Source organism: Carcharodon carcharias, chromosome 5 (assembly GCF_017639515.1).
Source record: "Carcharodon carcharias isolate sCarCar2 chromosome 5, sCarCar2.pri, whole genome shotgun sequence".
NCBI classification, from domain to species: Eukaryota; Metazoa; Chordata; class Chondrichthyes; order Lamniformes; family Lamnidae; genus Carcharodon; species Carcharodon carcharias.
Genome location: NC_054471.1, coordinates 35438877 through 35457810, shown reverse-complemented (window position 1 = coordinate 35457810; position 18934 = coordinate 35438877). Strand labels below are relative to the sequence as shown.

The 18934-nt window shown below is 40.3% G+C and overlaps 1 protein-coding gene across 5 annotated transcripts in view; it reads right to left on the bottom strand.

The window, feature by feature from the left end:
- The window catches only part of babam2 (BRISC and BRCA1 A complex member 2), a 199180-nt gene that overhangs the window by 154264 nt on the left and 25982 nt on the right, over window positions 1–18934 (bottom strand). For all 5 annotated transcript variants that reach the window (XM_041188715.1, XM_041188713.1, XM_041188716.1 and 2 more), the window contains exon 4: window positions 10087–10181. In XM_041188715.1, the coding sequence (XP_041044649.1) occupies window positions 10087–10181 (95 nt within the window). The remainder of the gene's footprint in view (window positions 1–10086; window positions 10182–18934) is intronic.

Here is an 18934-nt window from a genome sequence, read left to right as displayed (position 1 = left end):
GTCAAGACAATATCCTAGGCTCAACTATATTCAGCTGCTTCATAAATGACCTTACTTCCATTGTAAGTCAGAAGTCCAAGCTTGCATGCACCAGCAACTGGATAGCATCCAGATTTGAGCTGATATGTGGCAAAAAACATTTGCAACATCCCAGTGCCAGGCAATGACTGTCTCCAACAAGAGACACCTAACCACAACCTCATGACAACCAATATCATTTTAAGCATTAAGTTCCCATCCTGGGGGTGGCAACCATTGACCTGAAGTTTAACTGGTGCAGCCACACGAATATTATGCCAACAAGAGTGATCAGAAGCTGGGTATCCTGCAGCAAGTAACTCATGCCTTGACCTCCCCACCATCTACAAGGCACAATGTGCTCCACTTACATGGATGGCTGCAACAGTCAAGAAGCTCAGCACCAGCCAGGGCAAAGTAGTCTGCCTCATTGTATAGCACTTTCAGATATCTGAGGGTAGTGATGGAACAAAAATCAGGTACAAATTTTCGTTTCTTTAACTGTATAAAAAAAAACAAGCAATGGCCTGATGCTCCTCTCTGGTGGTTAACTAACCCACGATAGTCAATGCGGGGAAGACAGGGAGAGAGATCAATATAGTAGGGAAACAGATTGTGGATTTCTATAACTGTTTTTCATTATACACAAGATGATGAGTGGAAAATGAACCAATCTCATAGCTAAATGATATGTCACACAGCCGTACATACTCAGGTTTATCTACTCTATTTATGCAATGGATGGACTGAAAAGGTTAATATTCATGCTGTTGATAATTTTTGCTGTTTTTGATAATACATTTTCCAACAAAATTTACTAATTTTCTTCAAAAGGTTGTAGTAAATAAAAACATTTCATGTGGCTTATCCAATCTAAAGATTCCGAAACGACCGAAACATTTTGAGAAGCAGAAATGCACCAGAATATTTCACTGCCAATAAACTAAAAACATTACTTTTGGGTTACTATATAATTATAAGCACCAATATTATAATTAGACACTGCTGTTCTTTTCCTGAATTGACCACACAAGTTTTCCTGGCTTCAGGAAAGAGTAGATTATGTTTCTTTCTCCCAATCTCATTTCATTTTACTCAGAGATTAATTTTCAAAAATGTTGGAAACTAGATGGTGTAGTGGATTAGACCCAATTCTATTACTAAGATAGAAGTAAAATATTGTGGATGCTGGAAATCTGATATAAAAACAGAAAATGCTGGAAAAACTCAGCAGGTCTGATAGCATCTGTGGAGAGAGAAACAGAGCTAACGTTTCGGATCTGTATGACTCTTCTTCAGAGCCTCTTGGTTTAAATCCAGCCCATCATAACATGAAGAGCATACTTGTTTGCTGCAAGAGTGTAAATGAGTTTGGACAGCCTTAATCTAGTCCTGCGTATAGGTTTGCAGCATAAAACATTCCTTAACTATCAATACCATTCACTCAGGCAGGCCTAAGAAGAACTAATGTGAAAAATGAAAGGATGCACACTGGTGCAGTAGGGATGTTCTTCTGTATGGCTGTGAAGGATGCTGTCAGACCAGAATAGAGGACGCTTTAATTGTCTTTGCTATAACTCATCTATGAGGGCTTGATGGTGAATATCTGAAAGTGCTCCATTCCCAACACTAAAATGAAGATAGGATCACTCAAAGAGGGAATCTAATCATAAAGAAAAATGGAGGTGGAAATATTAAATCAATATTTTCCTTTTTTTATAATTTGATAGAAAAGAGAAAACTGATGTATAGAGGAAGATATGGACAAGGTAACTGTAGCAAAGTAACTGATTCTAAAAAATTAGCATAATTCAAGATGATTAAGTCACCTCTCAACTTTTTCTGAGGTAATGTGCACATTACATACTAATGTCCTGAAATTACAGTCAGCAAATACAAGATAGCTGAATATGGATATAACTGAGGAGAAAACAAAAGAATGAGAGTGGATTTGTTATGTTTAATATATTCTAAATTGTTAACTGTAGCTATAGCTCTTGCATGTTTACACGAAGAACTGCTATTTTTGAGTAACATCTAGTTTTGAAGGGAGAGAGCTTCTGAGTAAATGAACCCAAACTAAAATGGTTCCCAAAAGGTTCTGATTAATAAAGCAAGCGCTGGTGCAGAAATATTGTTAAAGAAAATAAAGCATAGAATCATATAACACAGGAGGTTTTTCAGCCCATTCCATCTATGCCATCTTTGAAAGAGCCACGTAATTAGACCCATTCCCCTGCTCTTTCTGCATAACCCAGCCAATTTCGCCTTTTCAATAATTTATTCAAATTCCTTTTGAAAGCTATTACTAGCATTGATTTGCGGTCAGTGACAAAGTAATGGTGCTTGTTGTTCATTTTTCTGCTAACTGCCCACAAAGGTTCACAGGCTTTTGAGTGCACACTTGTTAAAATCAGGCCTCTGAATCTGTGCAGTGCCCTCTACAGGACACCTGTAGTTTCCATAAGTTGGTCAAGAAACAAGAATCTTCAAAATAGCCAAATTGAAGAATCCTCACATGTAGACTTTTAAACCAAAACTGTAAAGTTTTAAGTGTATTAGATTTAAATCTTGTACAGAAAGTGAATAAATATTGCACACTGTGGAGGAGCTGGGTATCTCCTACAGCAACTTTCAGATTACGACATTTAAGTGCACACGTATAGACGCTGTAAGTTCTCTCTGATTTTCTCTCTTATCACAGTGAGTGCTGATCGCTTCACTGTTATTCTCCACACAAAAAATCTTTTTGCTGTTCTTTCAGGCAGTGCATTCCAGATATCAACAATGCACAAAATGTTTCCGCATGATGCCTCTCATTTTTTTTTGTCATTGATCTTAAATTCCTGTCATTGGATTAGCAACTCTTCTGCCAACAGAAGTTTCTCCTTATTTATGCTATCACCCTTATTTATACTATCAAAACTCTTCAAGAGTTTCAAGGCCTCTATCAAAACACCCCAGGATCTTCTCAGCTCTAAAGATAACCCCAGTTTCTCTAGTCTCTCCACGTCAAGGAAGCTTTTCATCCCTGGAAACATTCTGGTAACCTCATCTGTGCCCTCTCTAGGAAAGATGTCAAGGCCTTAAAGTGTGGTGCCCACAATTTCTACAATGCTCCAGGTGGGGCTTAACCAGTGATTTAGAGGGGGCTGGCATAACTTTCTTGTTTTTTATACTCTGCCCCGATCTCTAAAGCTAAGAGTCCCAGATGTCTTCTTGACAGCCTTCTGAACTTTTTCTGTTACTTCCATGCCTCCAGGTTTCATGTATTCCTCCATCCTGTTTTAAAATGCACCTTTCGCTTTATATCTGAGGTTGATAGATATTTAGATACTAAAGGGACCAAGTATTGTGGAGAAGGTATAACTGAAGTAAAAGATCTTGCCGGACGGCAGAGCAGGCTTGAAGGTCTGAGTAGCCTACGCCTGCCTTATTCATGTTCTTATGTTGACACTGAATCACTTCACATTTCTTTGCCTTTAATTCTTCTGCCACGTGTCTGCCCCATTTCACTAGTCTGTATATCTACTGATGTCTGTAACTGTTCTCATTGTTGACTACATTTGCAATTCTCTAGCCCTCTGGTACCACTCCAGATTTTTGGAGGATTGGAATACTTTGGCAGGAACCTCAACAATTTTCATCCTTACTTCTGGCAGCAACCTCGGTGAATCCCATCTGCACCGGGTGACTTTTCTACTTTAAATGCTGTCAATCTTTTAAGTGCCTCCTTTTTATCTATTTTTACCCTATCAACTTCTGTACTACCTCCTTTACTGCGACATTGGCAACAACCTCTTTTTTAATGCAGACAAATACAAAGTACTCATTTAGTACCTTAGCCATGCCCTCTATTGCTGTAAGATGTGCTTAATGGTTTCTTATTGATCCCCTCTTCCTTCAACCATTTATTTAATATTTTTACAATTATAACCTGAATTGTTACCTGCTAATCCACTGTCATGCACTTATCCTGTCCCTCTTATTTCCTTTTTCTGTTCTCTCTTGTAGCTTTTGTATTAGGTTTGGTTCTTCAATGAGTTATACATTAAACATTTATCATAACCTTTCTTTTTCAATCTCACTTTAATTTCTATATATTTTATCTATTGCGCTCCAGCTATGGCTGTCCTTTTACACACTGTGGAAAAGTCTCTAGATTGTACCTGAACTATCTCCATTTTGAAGACTTCCCATTAAAGATATAAATCATGCAAGATTTGTATGTATCTTGATTATTTGCTTGATTATAAAACAGGTAACATGAAAGGTACAATGCCACTCCTCATATATTCTGATTTATTTACTTATGCATAGATGGTATGGATCATTGAGCGTCATGTTCATGAGATCCCAGATGTATCATTAACATTGTTGGGCCAGTATTGCTGTGACTTTTCAGCAATATGTGGTACAAACGTACTGCATTCTGATTGGTGAAGTAAGAAGTGCAAATAATGTTGCTCACCACTGCAGCAATTTCCTGGGTCAGTGTCGATGCTTGAAAAATGTCAAGTGATCCCACTCTCTACTCAATTATCTTTCAAATGTTACTTTGTGTATCTCAAAAAAATGTTCATTTCTTCCACTGAAGTTCATCACAGAATGTCTGTGACAGGCAAATTTCTGTACTTGACAATTTTCTACTCTAGTGAATACTATTTTGAGCTTGAAATGTTATTTCAATTGCATGATAAGCTACTAAAAAGCATGAAATTAGAAAAACAAAAATTAGAAGCGTAACTGAATAAAATTGCACTACAAATTGCACGTAACATTGCGCAGTTTCATCATTTAAAATCAGTATTAAGTATCAATAGAAAGAATAGCATTTCTTGCCAAGTTGTTCAATTATTTAAATCAGCTACTTGCAAAGGCCCAGAATTTTCTCTTCCTGTGCATTACTGATAATATACTAATATTCTTAGAATTTGCCCCTCGAGTGATATTTACAGAATGACGGTACTCTGTCTGTCAACCCTTAGCTACTTTGGTTATTCAATTATGTCAGTTGGGCAAAATGGTTGCCATGGAACAATGACTCACTACACACAAAGCATTTAAACAAGCAGGTGCTGGTTTCAATCGAAAAAACAGAAACAAGTCATTGGCTGGTTTGAACTAATACAATAAATTTCACTGAAGCATGGTCATGGGTGACTCCTGTAATAAGACTCCAGAAAAACCACAATGGTACCACAATACAAAAAACTATTTTTTGTTTCTGCACAAACTGAACTAACGTAAATTCCTTGGAGATTTGAAAAGAAACCAGTCACAAAATGGGCTTCAGAACTTTCTATTGTATCCACTGAATCAACACCTTCCTAACAAGAATTTTGACATAACGCCCTCCGGTCTTGGCATGATGCCACACCAACAACAGTAGTTCTTCTAGAATCAAAGACGCATTGTGAAATATACCAAGTTATTTACTGCCCCACCAAAAGTCATTAAAATATATGACAGTTATAAACAGAATCATTAGTAATTAGTACTTAAATGTACAATGCTTTAACAATTGGAAGTTATTAAGAGAGGGTAGCAAAAATTTGGATATAATTCTTCCATCCAGGACTAAGCCCCAAGGCGGGGACGGGGACAGATGTGGGGAGTGTTTACCACTGCGGAGGCCAGCGGGAAATCCCGCGGTATCTTCTGGCCCCAGCATAATTGCGGCGAGGCAATGGAGCAGTGGTACTGTCGCTGGACTAGTAATCCAGACACCCGGGGTAATGCTCTGGGGACCCAGGTTCGAATCCCGCCATGGCAGGTGGTGGCATTAAAAGTCTAATGACCATGAAACCATCGCTGAGTGCCATATTTAAAATGTGCCTGGACATCCTCATCATCAAAACGAGCCACGGAGGTGCCTGGAAGTGGAGGTGAAGGTCAAGGTCCAGCGCCGAAGTTCAGTGATATCTCCCTGCGTGTTCTCCTGGACCATGTCAAGGTCCAGAGGAATGTACTGCACCTAGCTGATAGGAGGAGGAGGCCAAGCAGGAGGCTGCGGGGGTGCAGGCGGCCAATGCCGTCAATGCCCAGGCTGTCCAGAGAAAGTCAGTAATACAATACCACAAAAGGATGGATGACCTCATTCACTTCACCAGGGTAAGTAAAGCTTCAGCTGCTAGCACTGACTATAAAGAGACCAATATGTCAGGGTGCATGGGTCTCATAGTCGTGCTTCATAGCCTCACTGCAGCACATCCACTCTGTGGTGAGGTGATCACTGTGCATCGTCTACACTTCAACATACAGAGATCACTATATGGAAGAGAGTGGGGGAGAAGCAACGAGGCGCAGAGGGCAGCAGCAATCTCTGCAAATCAGATGCCTGCTCAGGCCTTCTCCATGCATGCGGATGGGCTGAGTGCTCTGGAGGGAGCTGGACACAACCCTTTTGGACAACTTCACACGCCTGAACATAATGCCCTCCACCTGGACATAACACCCTTCACAAATCTGGACTTAACCCCAGCCCCCCCACTTTACACTCCTGGTCATAACCCTCCCCCACCGCCTCCTTCACACACTTGGACATAACCCTCCTCCCCATCATGCCCTTCACACACCTGGACATAACCCTCTCCCCTGTCCCCTTCACACACTTGGACATAACACCCTATTCACACCCAGCAACCAACCTCCCCCTCCATTTCCTTTACCACCTTGCTACACCCCTGTAAAATGTTTTCCTGCAGCCCGAACCACCAACACCCCCCCCAGGCCTCCACACCCCCACCACATCTTCAGTCCTCCTAGCTGCCTTTAACCCACCCCTCAACATTCCATCGCTGCCGAATTGTATATCCTGCTACTTTCCATCCTGCAACTTGAGGATCTGATCCCATGGCAACATCCTGGAAGAATGTCCAATCTCATGGCAACGTCCCTGGAAGAATGTCCGAATCCATGGCAACGAACCTGTTAGGCAAGGGTGTAGCAATATTGTCACTGGACTAGTATTCCAGAAACCCAGGGTAATACTCTAGGGACCTGTGCTCGAATCCCACCAGGGAAGATGGTGGAGTTTGAATTCAATAAAAACTATAAAACCACAGCCGATTGTCATAAAAACCCATCAGGTTCACTCATGTCCTTGAGGGAAGGAAATCTGCCGCTGGTCCGGCCTACATGTGACGCCAGACCCACAGCAATGTGGTTGGCTCTTAAATGCCCTCTGAACAAGGGATGAGCAATAGATGCTGGCCTAGCCAGCAGTGCCCAGATCCCATGAATGAATAACAAAAAAAAGTCTAAACCCATGGCAATGTCCCTGGAAGAATGGCTGATCCCATGGTGAAGTCTCTGGAAGAAGCTGGTGTGAAGTCCCTGGAAGAAGGTCCAAAGCCTAGCTGAGATTACTGCGCAGAGAACTCCCACCTTCTGGAAGCCGCTTTGTGGAGAAGCCACATGGATGAAGCTCTACCTACCTTGTGTGCACATGGTGCTCCAGGGTGCAGTAGCTGGAGGCCTCCACCTTGTCGTCAGATGTCTGCAAGCAGGCCATGTTGGTCCAGATGTGTTCTGGACGGGCGTGTTTTCCCACAGCAGTCATGGAGAATCTGGCAAGGCGAAGATTCCAGTCGGGCCTTCCTCTGCATCCCAGTAGAGGGATGCAAATCGGTTTCATGCCGGCCTCTGGCAGGAATCTCAATCCACCATAGCAGGCAGTATCAGAAGATCCCGCTGTCATTTCACGCCGGCGTGAAACCGATTTTTGGGCCTCCTGCCAAATTCTCCCCCCTGCCCGCTTACAGGTGACTTTGGCGTCAGCCGGAAAATGAGTGCTAACAGTTATTAGATTATTGTAGGCAGTGTTTAATTTCTCAAATCAAAAAGACACTCCTTTAAAACAACACTTACACCTCGTTGTTACAGAGATCTAGGCTTTGTCAAAATCGCTAACAATTTGAGAAGTATTGGATGTTTTTTTAAAAAGCAAAGAATAACATGCTTTTCCGAGGTGGCAAGAATGCCAGCCTTCTGCAGATCAAGGCCAAATAGCAAGTGCAGTTAAGTGATTGGAAAGAAAATGCAGGGTCAGAAGAGGCCCAAACAATTAAGTTTCAAAAACTTAAAATAAAAGCTTCCGTGGAGCCAGGAGGCCATGCCTGAGGCTTGCAGTTCCCAAATCCCCGAAGCCTTCTCCTTCGGTCCTGTTTGGCAGCATCTTGCCACCCAACATTTTGTTCCTCCCACCTGCTAGCTGCCTTTTCCCTCCATTTCAAGCAGACAATTGACCAGGAGGATGCCGGTAAGGCCAGCAAGTTACAAATATCCCCTTTGTCTCACCTATCCTGTGGTCAGAGAGAGAGTGGAACAAGATATCTAGCACATACCTTGCTTCCCCGATCCAACCACACATCAACTAAAAGTATAAAAATGTCTTAACTGACTAATTAACTTTTCCCAATTCTAGATCGGGACATATGCCATAACAAAGTATGCATATCTTTTCCAACTTTCACCAAGGAACAGGAAAATACTATGATACTAATTGTAGATTAGATGTCTTCGTCCACTATGTCACCATAATCTTTCACCTTTGTTGTAACAGCTGCCCGCGAGATGGTCATAAAATTTCACAGTCATGGATATCACCATAGAACTTCATTGCACAGAATTAGCTAATCAGCTCATTATGCCTGCATGGGACACTATATCCTTACTACATTTTGCATCATAGCAAGCTCCGAAACTTTCCTTTCACTCTTTTGATTACCCTAATTTCATATGCTCTAATTAATGACTCACTAACTGTGGAAATAGCTTTGTTTCCAAATTTATCTTATCAGAAGTCCTAAGAGAACTACTCTGCTCTTCTATCATACATAAAAGAAAGATTTGCGTTTATATAGTGTTTTTCACCACTGTGCACAGTAAACTCCCACAAACAGCAATGTGATAATGACCAAATAATCTGTTTCTGTGATGTTGATTGAAGGGTAAGTATTGGCCAGGACTCCAGGGATAACTTCCCTGCTGTTCTTCTAAATTGTGGTATGGGATCTTTTACATCCAGACATGTAGGTATATCGAGCATCGACTCAACATTCCATCGGAAAGAAGGTATCTCCTAAGATGCAGCACTCCCTCAGTAATGATCCTTGATTTTTGTGCTCAAGCCCTGAAGTGTGACTCAGAGGTGAGAGTGCTATCATCTAAACCAGGGCTGACAGTATTGGCACCCATCACCAGATTCAACATCCATCCTATAATTCCGACATTTGACATCCAAGAGATCCATCACTGTACTGTACCTCCAAAAAGTAACTTAGATAGCATCTCCCTCCACCTCTACTTTCACAACATCACCTCCAATTTGCCCTGTGGATCTATATCACGATTTCTGCATTGTCACTGTGCACCAACAGCACAATTATTGCAGCCTTTCAAAGAGAGAGGGCTTTACCAACTTCTCAGGACAATTGCAATAGGCAATACTTGTGGCCTCATCAATATCATCCTCAGAATAAAAAGAAACACAAAAGTTAACAACTTACTCAGTAGACAATGCTGGTAAAAAATGTTTAGCTGTCCTTTCCAGTCAGTAGGTTGACTTTGCATCAATTCAACTTCAAACCACTGAGAACACCTTTTCAACAAAGCCACAACTCAATGAGTAACCTCAAATTACTTTAAACATGATCACAACTATGTTGGAAAGAAAAAGCTGAACCTTTCAAATAAGGTATTTGTTCTGACTCAAAATGAAAATGTCAAGCTGCAGGACAAGTTTAGCGCAACTCTCCCCTAAACCTTGTTGGTATGCAGAACAGAGTACTGTAAAAATACATGCATCAGACTGCTATAGAATGCTCTTTTAAAAGCCTTTTTCACACATTAAAAAATGTTTATATCAAAAATTGAGGGTTCACACAGCTTTAAATTTTAATCTATTAATTTAATAATAGGCTTCACAAATACTGGCATAATTTCAAACACGGATCACATGACAGCCTGAAGGTCTTGCTGATGTCAGCTCATTCAGAGACCATATTCCAAAGCTACTGTGCTGTAAGCAAGAACCAGATAATTTTAATTCTAAATCAAACTCACATGGAGCATTGTGGGTTCAGGCAGAAAATCCACATCTTCTCCAAAGATGAAATCTGGAGGCAGGTCTGGGTAATGACAGTTGAAAATAATGTCCCCTTGACAAAACAAACAAAATCCATAATTTATGTTAATATTCATGATTAAAGTATACAGATAATCTTTGCTAAATCACAGCACACAAATAATTTCCAATTAACTCTGAATAATTGTTTCCAGCTTGAATAAAGCAAAACATGCTTTAGGCAAAATTAAGTTTAAAAAATGATTCTTTCCTAATGAGTTTGCTCCTTTCTCCAAGATTGATGGCAAAATTCCACATGTGCATGTCCAGCAGGGGTAACTGGATAGTGATCAGGAATGGAAACCAGAGCCAGTACTCTGCATCCAGAGGCACGGAGATCAACTGTGGCTCTCCTGTTGTCATCCTGGCTGAGATCAGGGAACTCATCACAAACTGAGAGGTTTAACCTGGGATTGTCCCAATTTGTATGGTTCAGCTGCCGACGAGACAAATTTGCTAAGGCAACAAAGTGGTATGTGACCTATTGAAATTACAGATGTTACAAAAGACTTTTAATATAGCAATAGATATTAGCAGATTTCCTGTGGTGTTGTTCATGGTAAATCAAATGATACAATGTTTGTAAGGATTAGGTGTGTATGCCATTACCATTTATTGTACAATATATTAAATTGTTGCTAACAACATATATTTATATAGAAACTTTATAAAGCACTTCACAGGAACATATTAAAACAAAATGTGGCACTAAGCCACATATTAGGTCAGATGACCTAGATTAGGACACATTAATCTGTTCTGCTTTATTAGTCTAATTGGTATTAAGTGAGGGTAGATCAGAAGATTCTTGAAATTTTCAGGCTGCCAGTACAATCCTAGATGCTGAGTTTCTTACCCAGTACTCAAAAATTTGAGGTTGGCATGGTCAGTCAAGGGCAGACACCTGTGTAAATCACTATATTCATGTTGTTAGGAGGGGCTTTTCTGAACCTTGCAAATCAGTGTTTTCCATCTCAATTTTTAAAAAAATTTGAGGTGCAACAGAAATTTTCTCAGCCATATGTAGCTAATATAATATTCATTAATATATTCACTCATATCGATATATTATGTATAATATTGGGTAGATTATAACATTATAGGGACGGATTTCCCTCCACTGTCTCAATCTTACATGGTACATCAGGTGCACACTTCTGTTAGCTACATCATACCTGATAAGTCAAATCAATATGAATGCACTGCACATTTTTTTTAAATTCATTCATGGGATGCGGGCGTCATTGGCTAGGCCAGCATTTATTGCCCAACCCTAATTGCCTTTGTTCAGAGGGCATTTTAAGAGCCAACCACGTTGCTTGCCGTTAACCACTTGTGAGCCAAGTGTAACTTGATAGCAATACAATAATACAACTTAACACCAAAATTCCTTTCCTACAAAATAAGCATTGAAATTCAATAATCATACTTACTTGTCACAGCTTTCCATCAAACTATTTTTGTTATATGAACATACAAATTAAGAGGAGTAGGCCATTCGGCCCCTTGAGACTGCACTGTCATTCAATAAGATCATGGCTGATCTGATTGTGGCTTCAACTCCACATGATGCCTATCTGACAACCTTTGACTTCCTTGTTAGTCAAGAATCTATCTATCTCTGCCATAAAAATATTGAATGACCCTGCCTCCACCATTCTCCAGGGAACAGAGTTGTGAAAAAATTTCTTCTCATCTGCATTTTAAATGGGAGACCCCTTTTTTTAAACTGTGTCCACTGTCTCACCCACAAAGGGAAGCATCCGTTCAGCATCCACCCTGTCAAGTTTTCTCAGGATCTTATGTGTTTCAATAAGTTCACCTCGCATTCTTCTAAACTCTCCAATGGATACAGGCTCAGCCTGTCCAACCTTTCCTCATTAGACAACACTGCCCCACTCCAATCCTAAGTATCAGTCAAGTGAACCTTCTCTGAACTACTTCTAACGCATTCATCTCCTTTCCTAAATAAGGAGACCAAAACTGTACGCAGTACTCCAGATGTGGTCTCACCAATGCCCTGTACAACTTTAGCAAATCACCCCCTACTTTTATCTTTCATTCTCCTCACAATAAACCACAACATTAGATTTGCCTTCCTAATCACTTGCTGTACCTGCATACTAACATTTTGTGATTCATGTACCAGGACACATAAGTCTGCGATCCCTCTCCATTTAAATAATATTCTCCTTTTCTATTCTATTCCCACATTATAAACCATCTGCCAGATTTTTGCCCATCAACTTAACCTATGTGCCTTTGCAAACTCTTTATATCCACCTCACCACTTTCTTGCCCTATCTTTGCGTCAACAGCAAGTTTAGCAACCATACATTTGGTCTCTTTATTCAAGTCATTGACAGAAATAGTAAGTAGTTGAGGCCCCAGCACTGATCCCTGTGGCATTCCCCTCGTCACATTTTCTAACCCGGAAATGGCCCAATTACACCTATTCTATATTTCCTGTTAGCTAACCAATCCTCTACCTATACTAATATGTTACCCCCTACACCATGAGCTCTTATTTTGCATAGTAACTTTTGATGTGGTGCTTTGTCAAATGTCTTTTGGAAATCTAAGTACAGCACATCCACGGGTTCCCTTTATCCACATTGCTTGTTACTACCTCAAAGAACTCCAATAAATTAGTCAAACATGATTTCACAAAACCATGATGGCTCTGCTCGATTGCACTGAGATCTTCTAAATGCTCTACTATAACCTCTTTAATAATAGATTCCAGTTATTTTACTATGACAGATTTTAAGCTAACTGGCCCGTAGTTTCCTGCTTTCTGTCTGCCTCCTTTCTTGAATAGAGGAATCACATTCGCTATTTTCCAATCTGATAGGATCTTTCCAGAGTCTAGGGTACTTTGGAAAATTAAAACCTATGCATCTACTATCTCAGCAGCCACTGACTTTAAGGCCCTAGGCTGAAGTCCATCAGGACCCAGGGACTTGTCTGCTTTTAGTTCTAATAATTTTCTTAGTACCCTTTCCCTGGTGATTGTAATTGTTTTAGGTTTCTCCTTCTTTTTCATCTCCTAATTCACAATTATATATGGGATGTTAGATGCATCCTCTACAGTGAGCACAGATACAAAATAGCCCCCATTTCTTTATTTTCCAGTATTAATTCCCCATTCTCACTCTCTAGAGGAACAACGTTCACTTTACTTCCTTTTTTTCCTTTTAAATCCTGTAGAAAATCTTACTACCTGTTTCTATATTTCTACCTAGCTTTCTCCTATACCTAATTTCTCCCTCCTTATTAATCTTTTAGTCATTCTTTGCTGTTCTTCATATTTGGTGCAATCTTCTGACCTGCCACTCATCTTTGTGGAATTATACATTTTTTCTTTCAATTTTATATTTTTAACTTCCTTAGTTAGCCACAGATGGTGCATCCTTCCCTTCCTATCCCTTAACCTAATTTCCCAGTTCATATTAGCTAGCTCTGTCCTTGTGCCTTCATAACTGCCTTTATTTAAGTTTAAAACACTGGTCATAGACTCATTCCTCTCTCCCTCATTCTGAATGTGAAATTTAATCATAATCTGATCACTGCTACCTAGGGGAGCCTTCATTATGAAGTTATTAATTAATCCTGTCTCATTGCACATTACCAGATCTAGTGTAGCCTGCTCCCTGATTGGTGGTAGAATGTGCTGCTCTAAGAAATTATCGCAAAAACATTATACAAACTCATCATCCAGGCTACTTTTGCTAATCAGATTCATCCCTTTTTAAACTATTTTTGATACCTTTCAAAAAGTTCTTCTAATCAAAAGAAAGTGGCACTGTATCAATGACCTGTGCACGTGCACACGCACGCACACGAACACATACACACCATTATGAGATGAGGTGGGGTAAAAGATGACCTTCCTTCTCCTTTTCCCTTCCAACTACTCTGAACTTCACCCTTCTTCATATGTATTTCCACCATGTTCCTTTTTTATTTCATTCTTGGCTTAACTCTAAAAGTTGACATTTAAAGCTCATCCCAGTTGCTGAGCAGCTGGTAGTGGGCCTCTTTCTTACAACTGAATAAGCTAGTCAAATGGCAGTTAAAAGTAAACACATTGGTGTGCGACAGGAGTTACAAAAAGGCCAGGCCAAGCAAGGACGTTAGTTGACCAGTTAGGTTTTTCCTGCAATCCAAGAGTTTTATGGTCACAAAAAATAGTTTATGTGAATTTTGTTTTTTAAAATCAAATCCATGAATTCTCAAAAAGCCAAGACAGAAGTTGAACTAATCTTCAATTGGTTATTAATCAAGTACTAAAACAACAGTATCCTCTCTCCTTGTTTTTCCTTAGCTGCTGTCCCCCTCTATTTTTATTTTGCCTTTCACTTCCTGCCATCTGTTTCTGTTCTAAGCACATGGCAATTCACCATCCTACCATCCAAAAACTGAATGTCGCAATCTCATCTGCCACTGACAAATCAGCCTCAAGTTTTGCTATCAAAAAGTGAAAGGAAGGGACAGAGTGTGTGAATGCCATACTGCACCAAAGAATCAAAAAAGAGTAGGGAAAATTGACAATAGGGCAAACTTAAAGGCTTTGTATCTGAATGCACGTAGCATTTGGAATAAAACTAATGCGTTAACAGCGCAAATAGAGATAAACAGATTTGGTGGCGATTACTGAGAGGTGTTTACAGGGAGAACAGGTTTGGGGGTTGAATATCCAAGGGTACTCAGTGTTTCGGAAGGATAGGCAGGAAAGAAAAGGGGATGGTGTAGCTTTGTTAGTAAAGGAAGAGATCAGTGCTATAGTGAGGAATGATAAATGCACTGGAGAGCAAGACGTAGAGTCAGTCTGGTAGAAATAAGAAATAGCAAGGGAAAGAAGCCCCTGGTGGGAGTAATCTATAGGTCCTCAAACAGTAGTTCAGCAGCAGGGCACGGTATAAGCCAGGAAATACTGGGAGCATGTAAGAAAGGCACGGCAATAATCATGGGTGATTTTAATATGCATATCCACTGGATTAATCAAATTGGCTAGGGAAGGCTTGAGGGAGAGTTCATAGAGTTATTAGAGATTATTTCTTGGAGCAATATGTTGTGGAACCAGCCAGGGAGCAGGCTATTCTGGATTTGGTTTTGTGTAATGAGATGGGGTTAATTAATGGTCTCATAGTAAAGGATCCTCTAGGGAAGAGTGATCATAGCATGCTAGAATTTCAAGATCAGTTTGAGAGCAAGAAACTTGAGTCCCACACTAGTGTTCTGGAGTTAAACAAAGGTCACTACACAGGTATGAGGGCAGATTTGGCCCCAGTGGACTGGGCAGGAAGACTACAAGGTAGGACAGGTAATGAACAGTGGCAGATATTTAAGGAGATATTCAATTCCTCCCAAGTAAAATATATCCCAATGAGGAATAAAGACGGTAAGAGGGGGAAAAAGCATCCATGGCTAAGCAAGGAAGTTAAAGATAACATAAAGGCAAAAACTAAGGCATACCAAATTGCAAAAGTCAGTGGCAGGCTGGAAGATTGGGAAACTTTTAAAGATCAACAAAGGGTTACTAAAAAAATAATAAAAAGAGCAAAGGTAAATTATGAAAGAAAGCTAGAGCAAAATGTAAAAACTGAAAAGCTTCTACAAGTATATAAAAGGAAAGAGAGTAGCTAAAGTGAATGTTGGTCCCTTGGAGGACGAGACTGGGGAGTTAATAGAGGGGAACGCAGGAATGGCAGCGACGCTTAATCAATATTTTGCTTCAGTTTTCACAGTGGAGGACACTAGTACCACCCCAATAGTACTGAGGATATAGAGGAGGAACTTAGAACAATCACCATCACTAGAGAAAAAGTACTGAGCAAACTATTGGGATTAAAGGGTGATAAATCCCCAGGACCTGATGGCCTACATCCCAGGGTCTTAAAGGAAATGGCAGGGGAGATAGTGGATGCATTGGCTATAATATTCCAAAATTCCCTGGACTCTGGAAAGGTTCCAGTGGATTGGAAAAATGCTAATATAATGCCCTTATTCAAAAAGGGCAGGGAGGAGGCAGAAAGTAGGAAACTATAAATCAATTAGTTTAACATCTGTTGTTGGGAAATTGTTGGAATCCATTTTTAAGGAAGTAGTAATGGGGCATTTGGAAAGTCAAAATGCAATCCATCAGAGTCAGCATGGTTTTATGAAGAGTAAATTGTGTTTGACTAATTTGCTAGAGTTCTTTGAAGATGTGACAACCAAAGTGGATAACGGTGATCCTGTCGATGTAGTATATCTGGACTTCCAGAAGGCCTTTGGTAAGGTGCTGCACAAAAGATTAATACACAAGATAAGAACACACGGAGTTAGGGGTAATGTATTTGCTTGGATATAGGATTGGCTAACCAACAGAAAGCAGAGAGTCAGGATAAATGGGTCTTTTTCTGGATGACAAGCTGTAACTAATGGGGTGCCACAGGGTTCGGTTCTTGGGCCCCAACTATTTACAATCTATATTAATGACTTGGATTCAGGGATAGAAGGTACTATAGCTAAATTTGCAGATGACACCAAAATAGGTGGGAAAGTAAGTTGCAATGAAGAAATAAGAAATTTACAAATGGATATGGACAGGTTAGGTGAATGGTCCAAAATTTGGCAGTTGGAGTTTAACGTGGATAAGTGTGAGGTTATCCTTTTGGTCGGAAGAATAAAAAGGGGACTTATTACTTAAATGGAGAGTAACTTCAGAATACTTCAGTGCAGTGGGATCTGGGTGTCCTTGTGCATGAATCGCTGAAAGCTAGTGTGCAGGTACAGCAGGTAATAAGGAAGGCAAGTGGAATTTTGGCATTTATTGCTAAAGGAATGGAGTATAAAAATATGGAAGTGTTATTGCAACTGTACAAGGCATTGGTGAGACCGCACCTGGAGTACTGTTTTGGTCCCCTTATTTGAGGAAGGATGTAGTTGTATTAGAGACGGTTCAGAGGAGTTTCACTAGATTGATTCCAGAGATGCAGGGCTTGTCTTATGAGGAGAGATTGAGCAGTTTAGGCTTATACTCGCTGGAGTTTAGAAGGATGACAGGAGATCTAATTGAGGTATAAAAGATGCTAAAGGGGATAGACAAAGTAGACGTGGAGCAGATGTTTCCCCTTGTGGGGCATTCTAGAACGAGAGGCCATAGTTTTAGGCTAAGGGGTGGTAGATTTAAATCAGAGATGAGGAGAAATTACTTTTCTCAAAGGGTCGCGAATCTGTGGAATTCACTACCTCAGAGTGCAGTGGATGCCAGGATGCTGAATAAATTTAAGGAGGAGATAGACAGATTTTTAATTAGTAATTGGTTGAAAGATTATGAGGAGGGGGCGGGAAACTGGAGTTGAGGCAGAAATGAGATCAGCCATGATTGTAATGAATGGCGGGGCAGGCTCGAGGGGCTGAATTGCCTACTCCTGCTCCTAGTTCTTATGCAAGTTCTTTTATAGACCTGCTGAGTTTTTCCAGGTAATTCTGTTTTTGTTTTGCTTTTATTTACCATGTTTGCTAAGAGAGCTTCCAGATCTTAATAAATTCTGACAGCTGTACACTTTTTATCTGCACCATTTAACTTCCTGTTGCCATATTTTCTGCACACTTTGTGTGACTTCTTTTTGTCCCTTCCTCCTTTTTCCCTTAATATCCACTCCTTCCCCCAGACTTACTCACCTTCCCCAGTGCCTACATTTCCATTCTTTTCCTTTTCGCTACTCTTCTTGCTCTTTCTCCCTATCTCCACTCCTGCTACCATTTCCATCTGCTTCCTATATGAACTCTCTCAACTGCCATTCCACTGTTGGCATAGTCTAGTTCCACTCTACCACTACTGATAACCTAGCAGGGTTTTGGTAATACCACATTTTGGATATTGTATGCAATTTTGGTCTCCACATTTAAGAAAGGATATACTTGCACTGGAGGCAGTACAGCAAAGGCTCACCAAATTGGTCCCTGGGATGAGGGGGCTGTCCTATGACAAGAGGCTGAGTAAACAGGATTGGAGTTTAGAAGAATGAGAGACAATCGCATTGGAATCTACAAAATTCTGAAGGGGCTTGACAGGGTACTCAGAAATTGTTTCTGCTGGTTATGGAATCTAAAACAAGGGGTTACAATCTCAGGATAAGGGGCCAATTATTTAGGACTGAGATAAGGAAAAATTACTTCAGTCAAAGGGTTATGAAGCTTTGGAACTCTCCACTCTAGAAGGGGATGTGGATGCTCCATCATTTAATACATTTAAGGCTGGGATAGATAGGCTTTTGGTCTCTTGAGGAATCAAGGCGTATGGTGAGTGGGCAGAAAAGTGAGGTTGAAGGCCAAGATCAGCCATGATTGTGTTGAATGGTGAAGCAGGCTTGATGGGCCACGTGGTTTACACCTACTCCTCTTTCTTATGTTCTAACAGGACATGCTACACTGCATGATTAGAGTTTCCTGTGAAATTTTTACCACATCCCAGTCCACTGACAGCAGTCAATGGAAAAAGCCAGACAAAAATCACTGTTGTATATCAACAATTTTATTGTATAAAACCCCAATTCTTCACTGCGCCTTGCTTACAATTAACAAAAATGTATTTGCAACAGAAAAAACTTGCAGATGTCATAGAGGACCAAATGCAGCTCATCAATTACTGAATTTTGTGAAATTGCCGTATGACTTTCAATTAAAAACTAAGTGACCGTATTGCAAACAAAGGCTATGGGCTTTGGAGCTCCTAAAGATATATAAGACACGAATACTTCTACTGCAATCTGCTCTAACCTGAAATTCTGTTGCAAT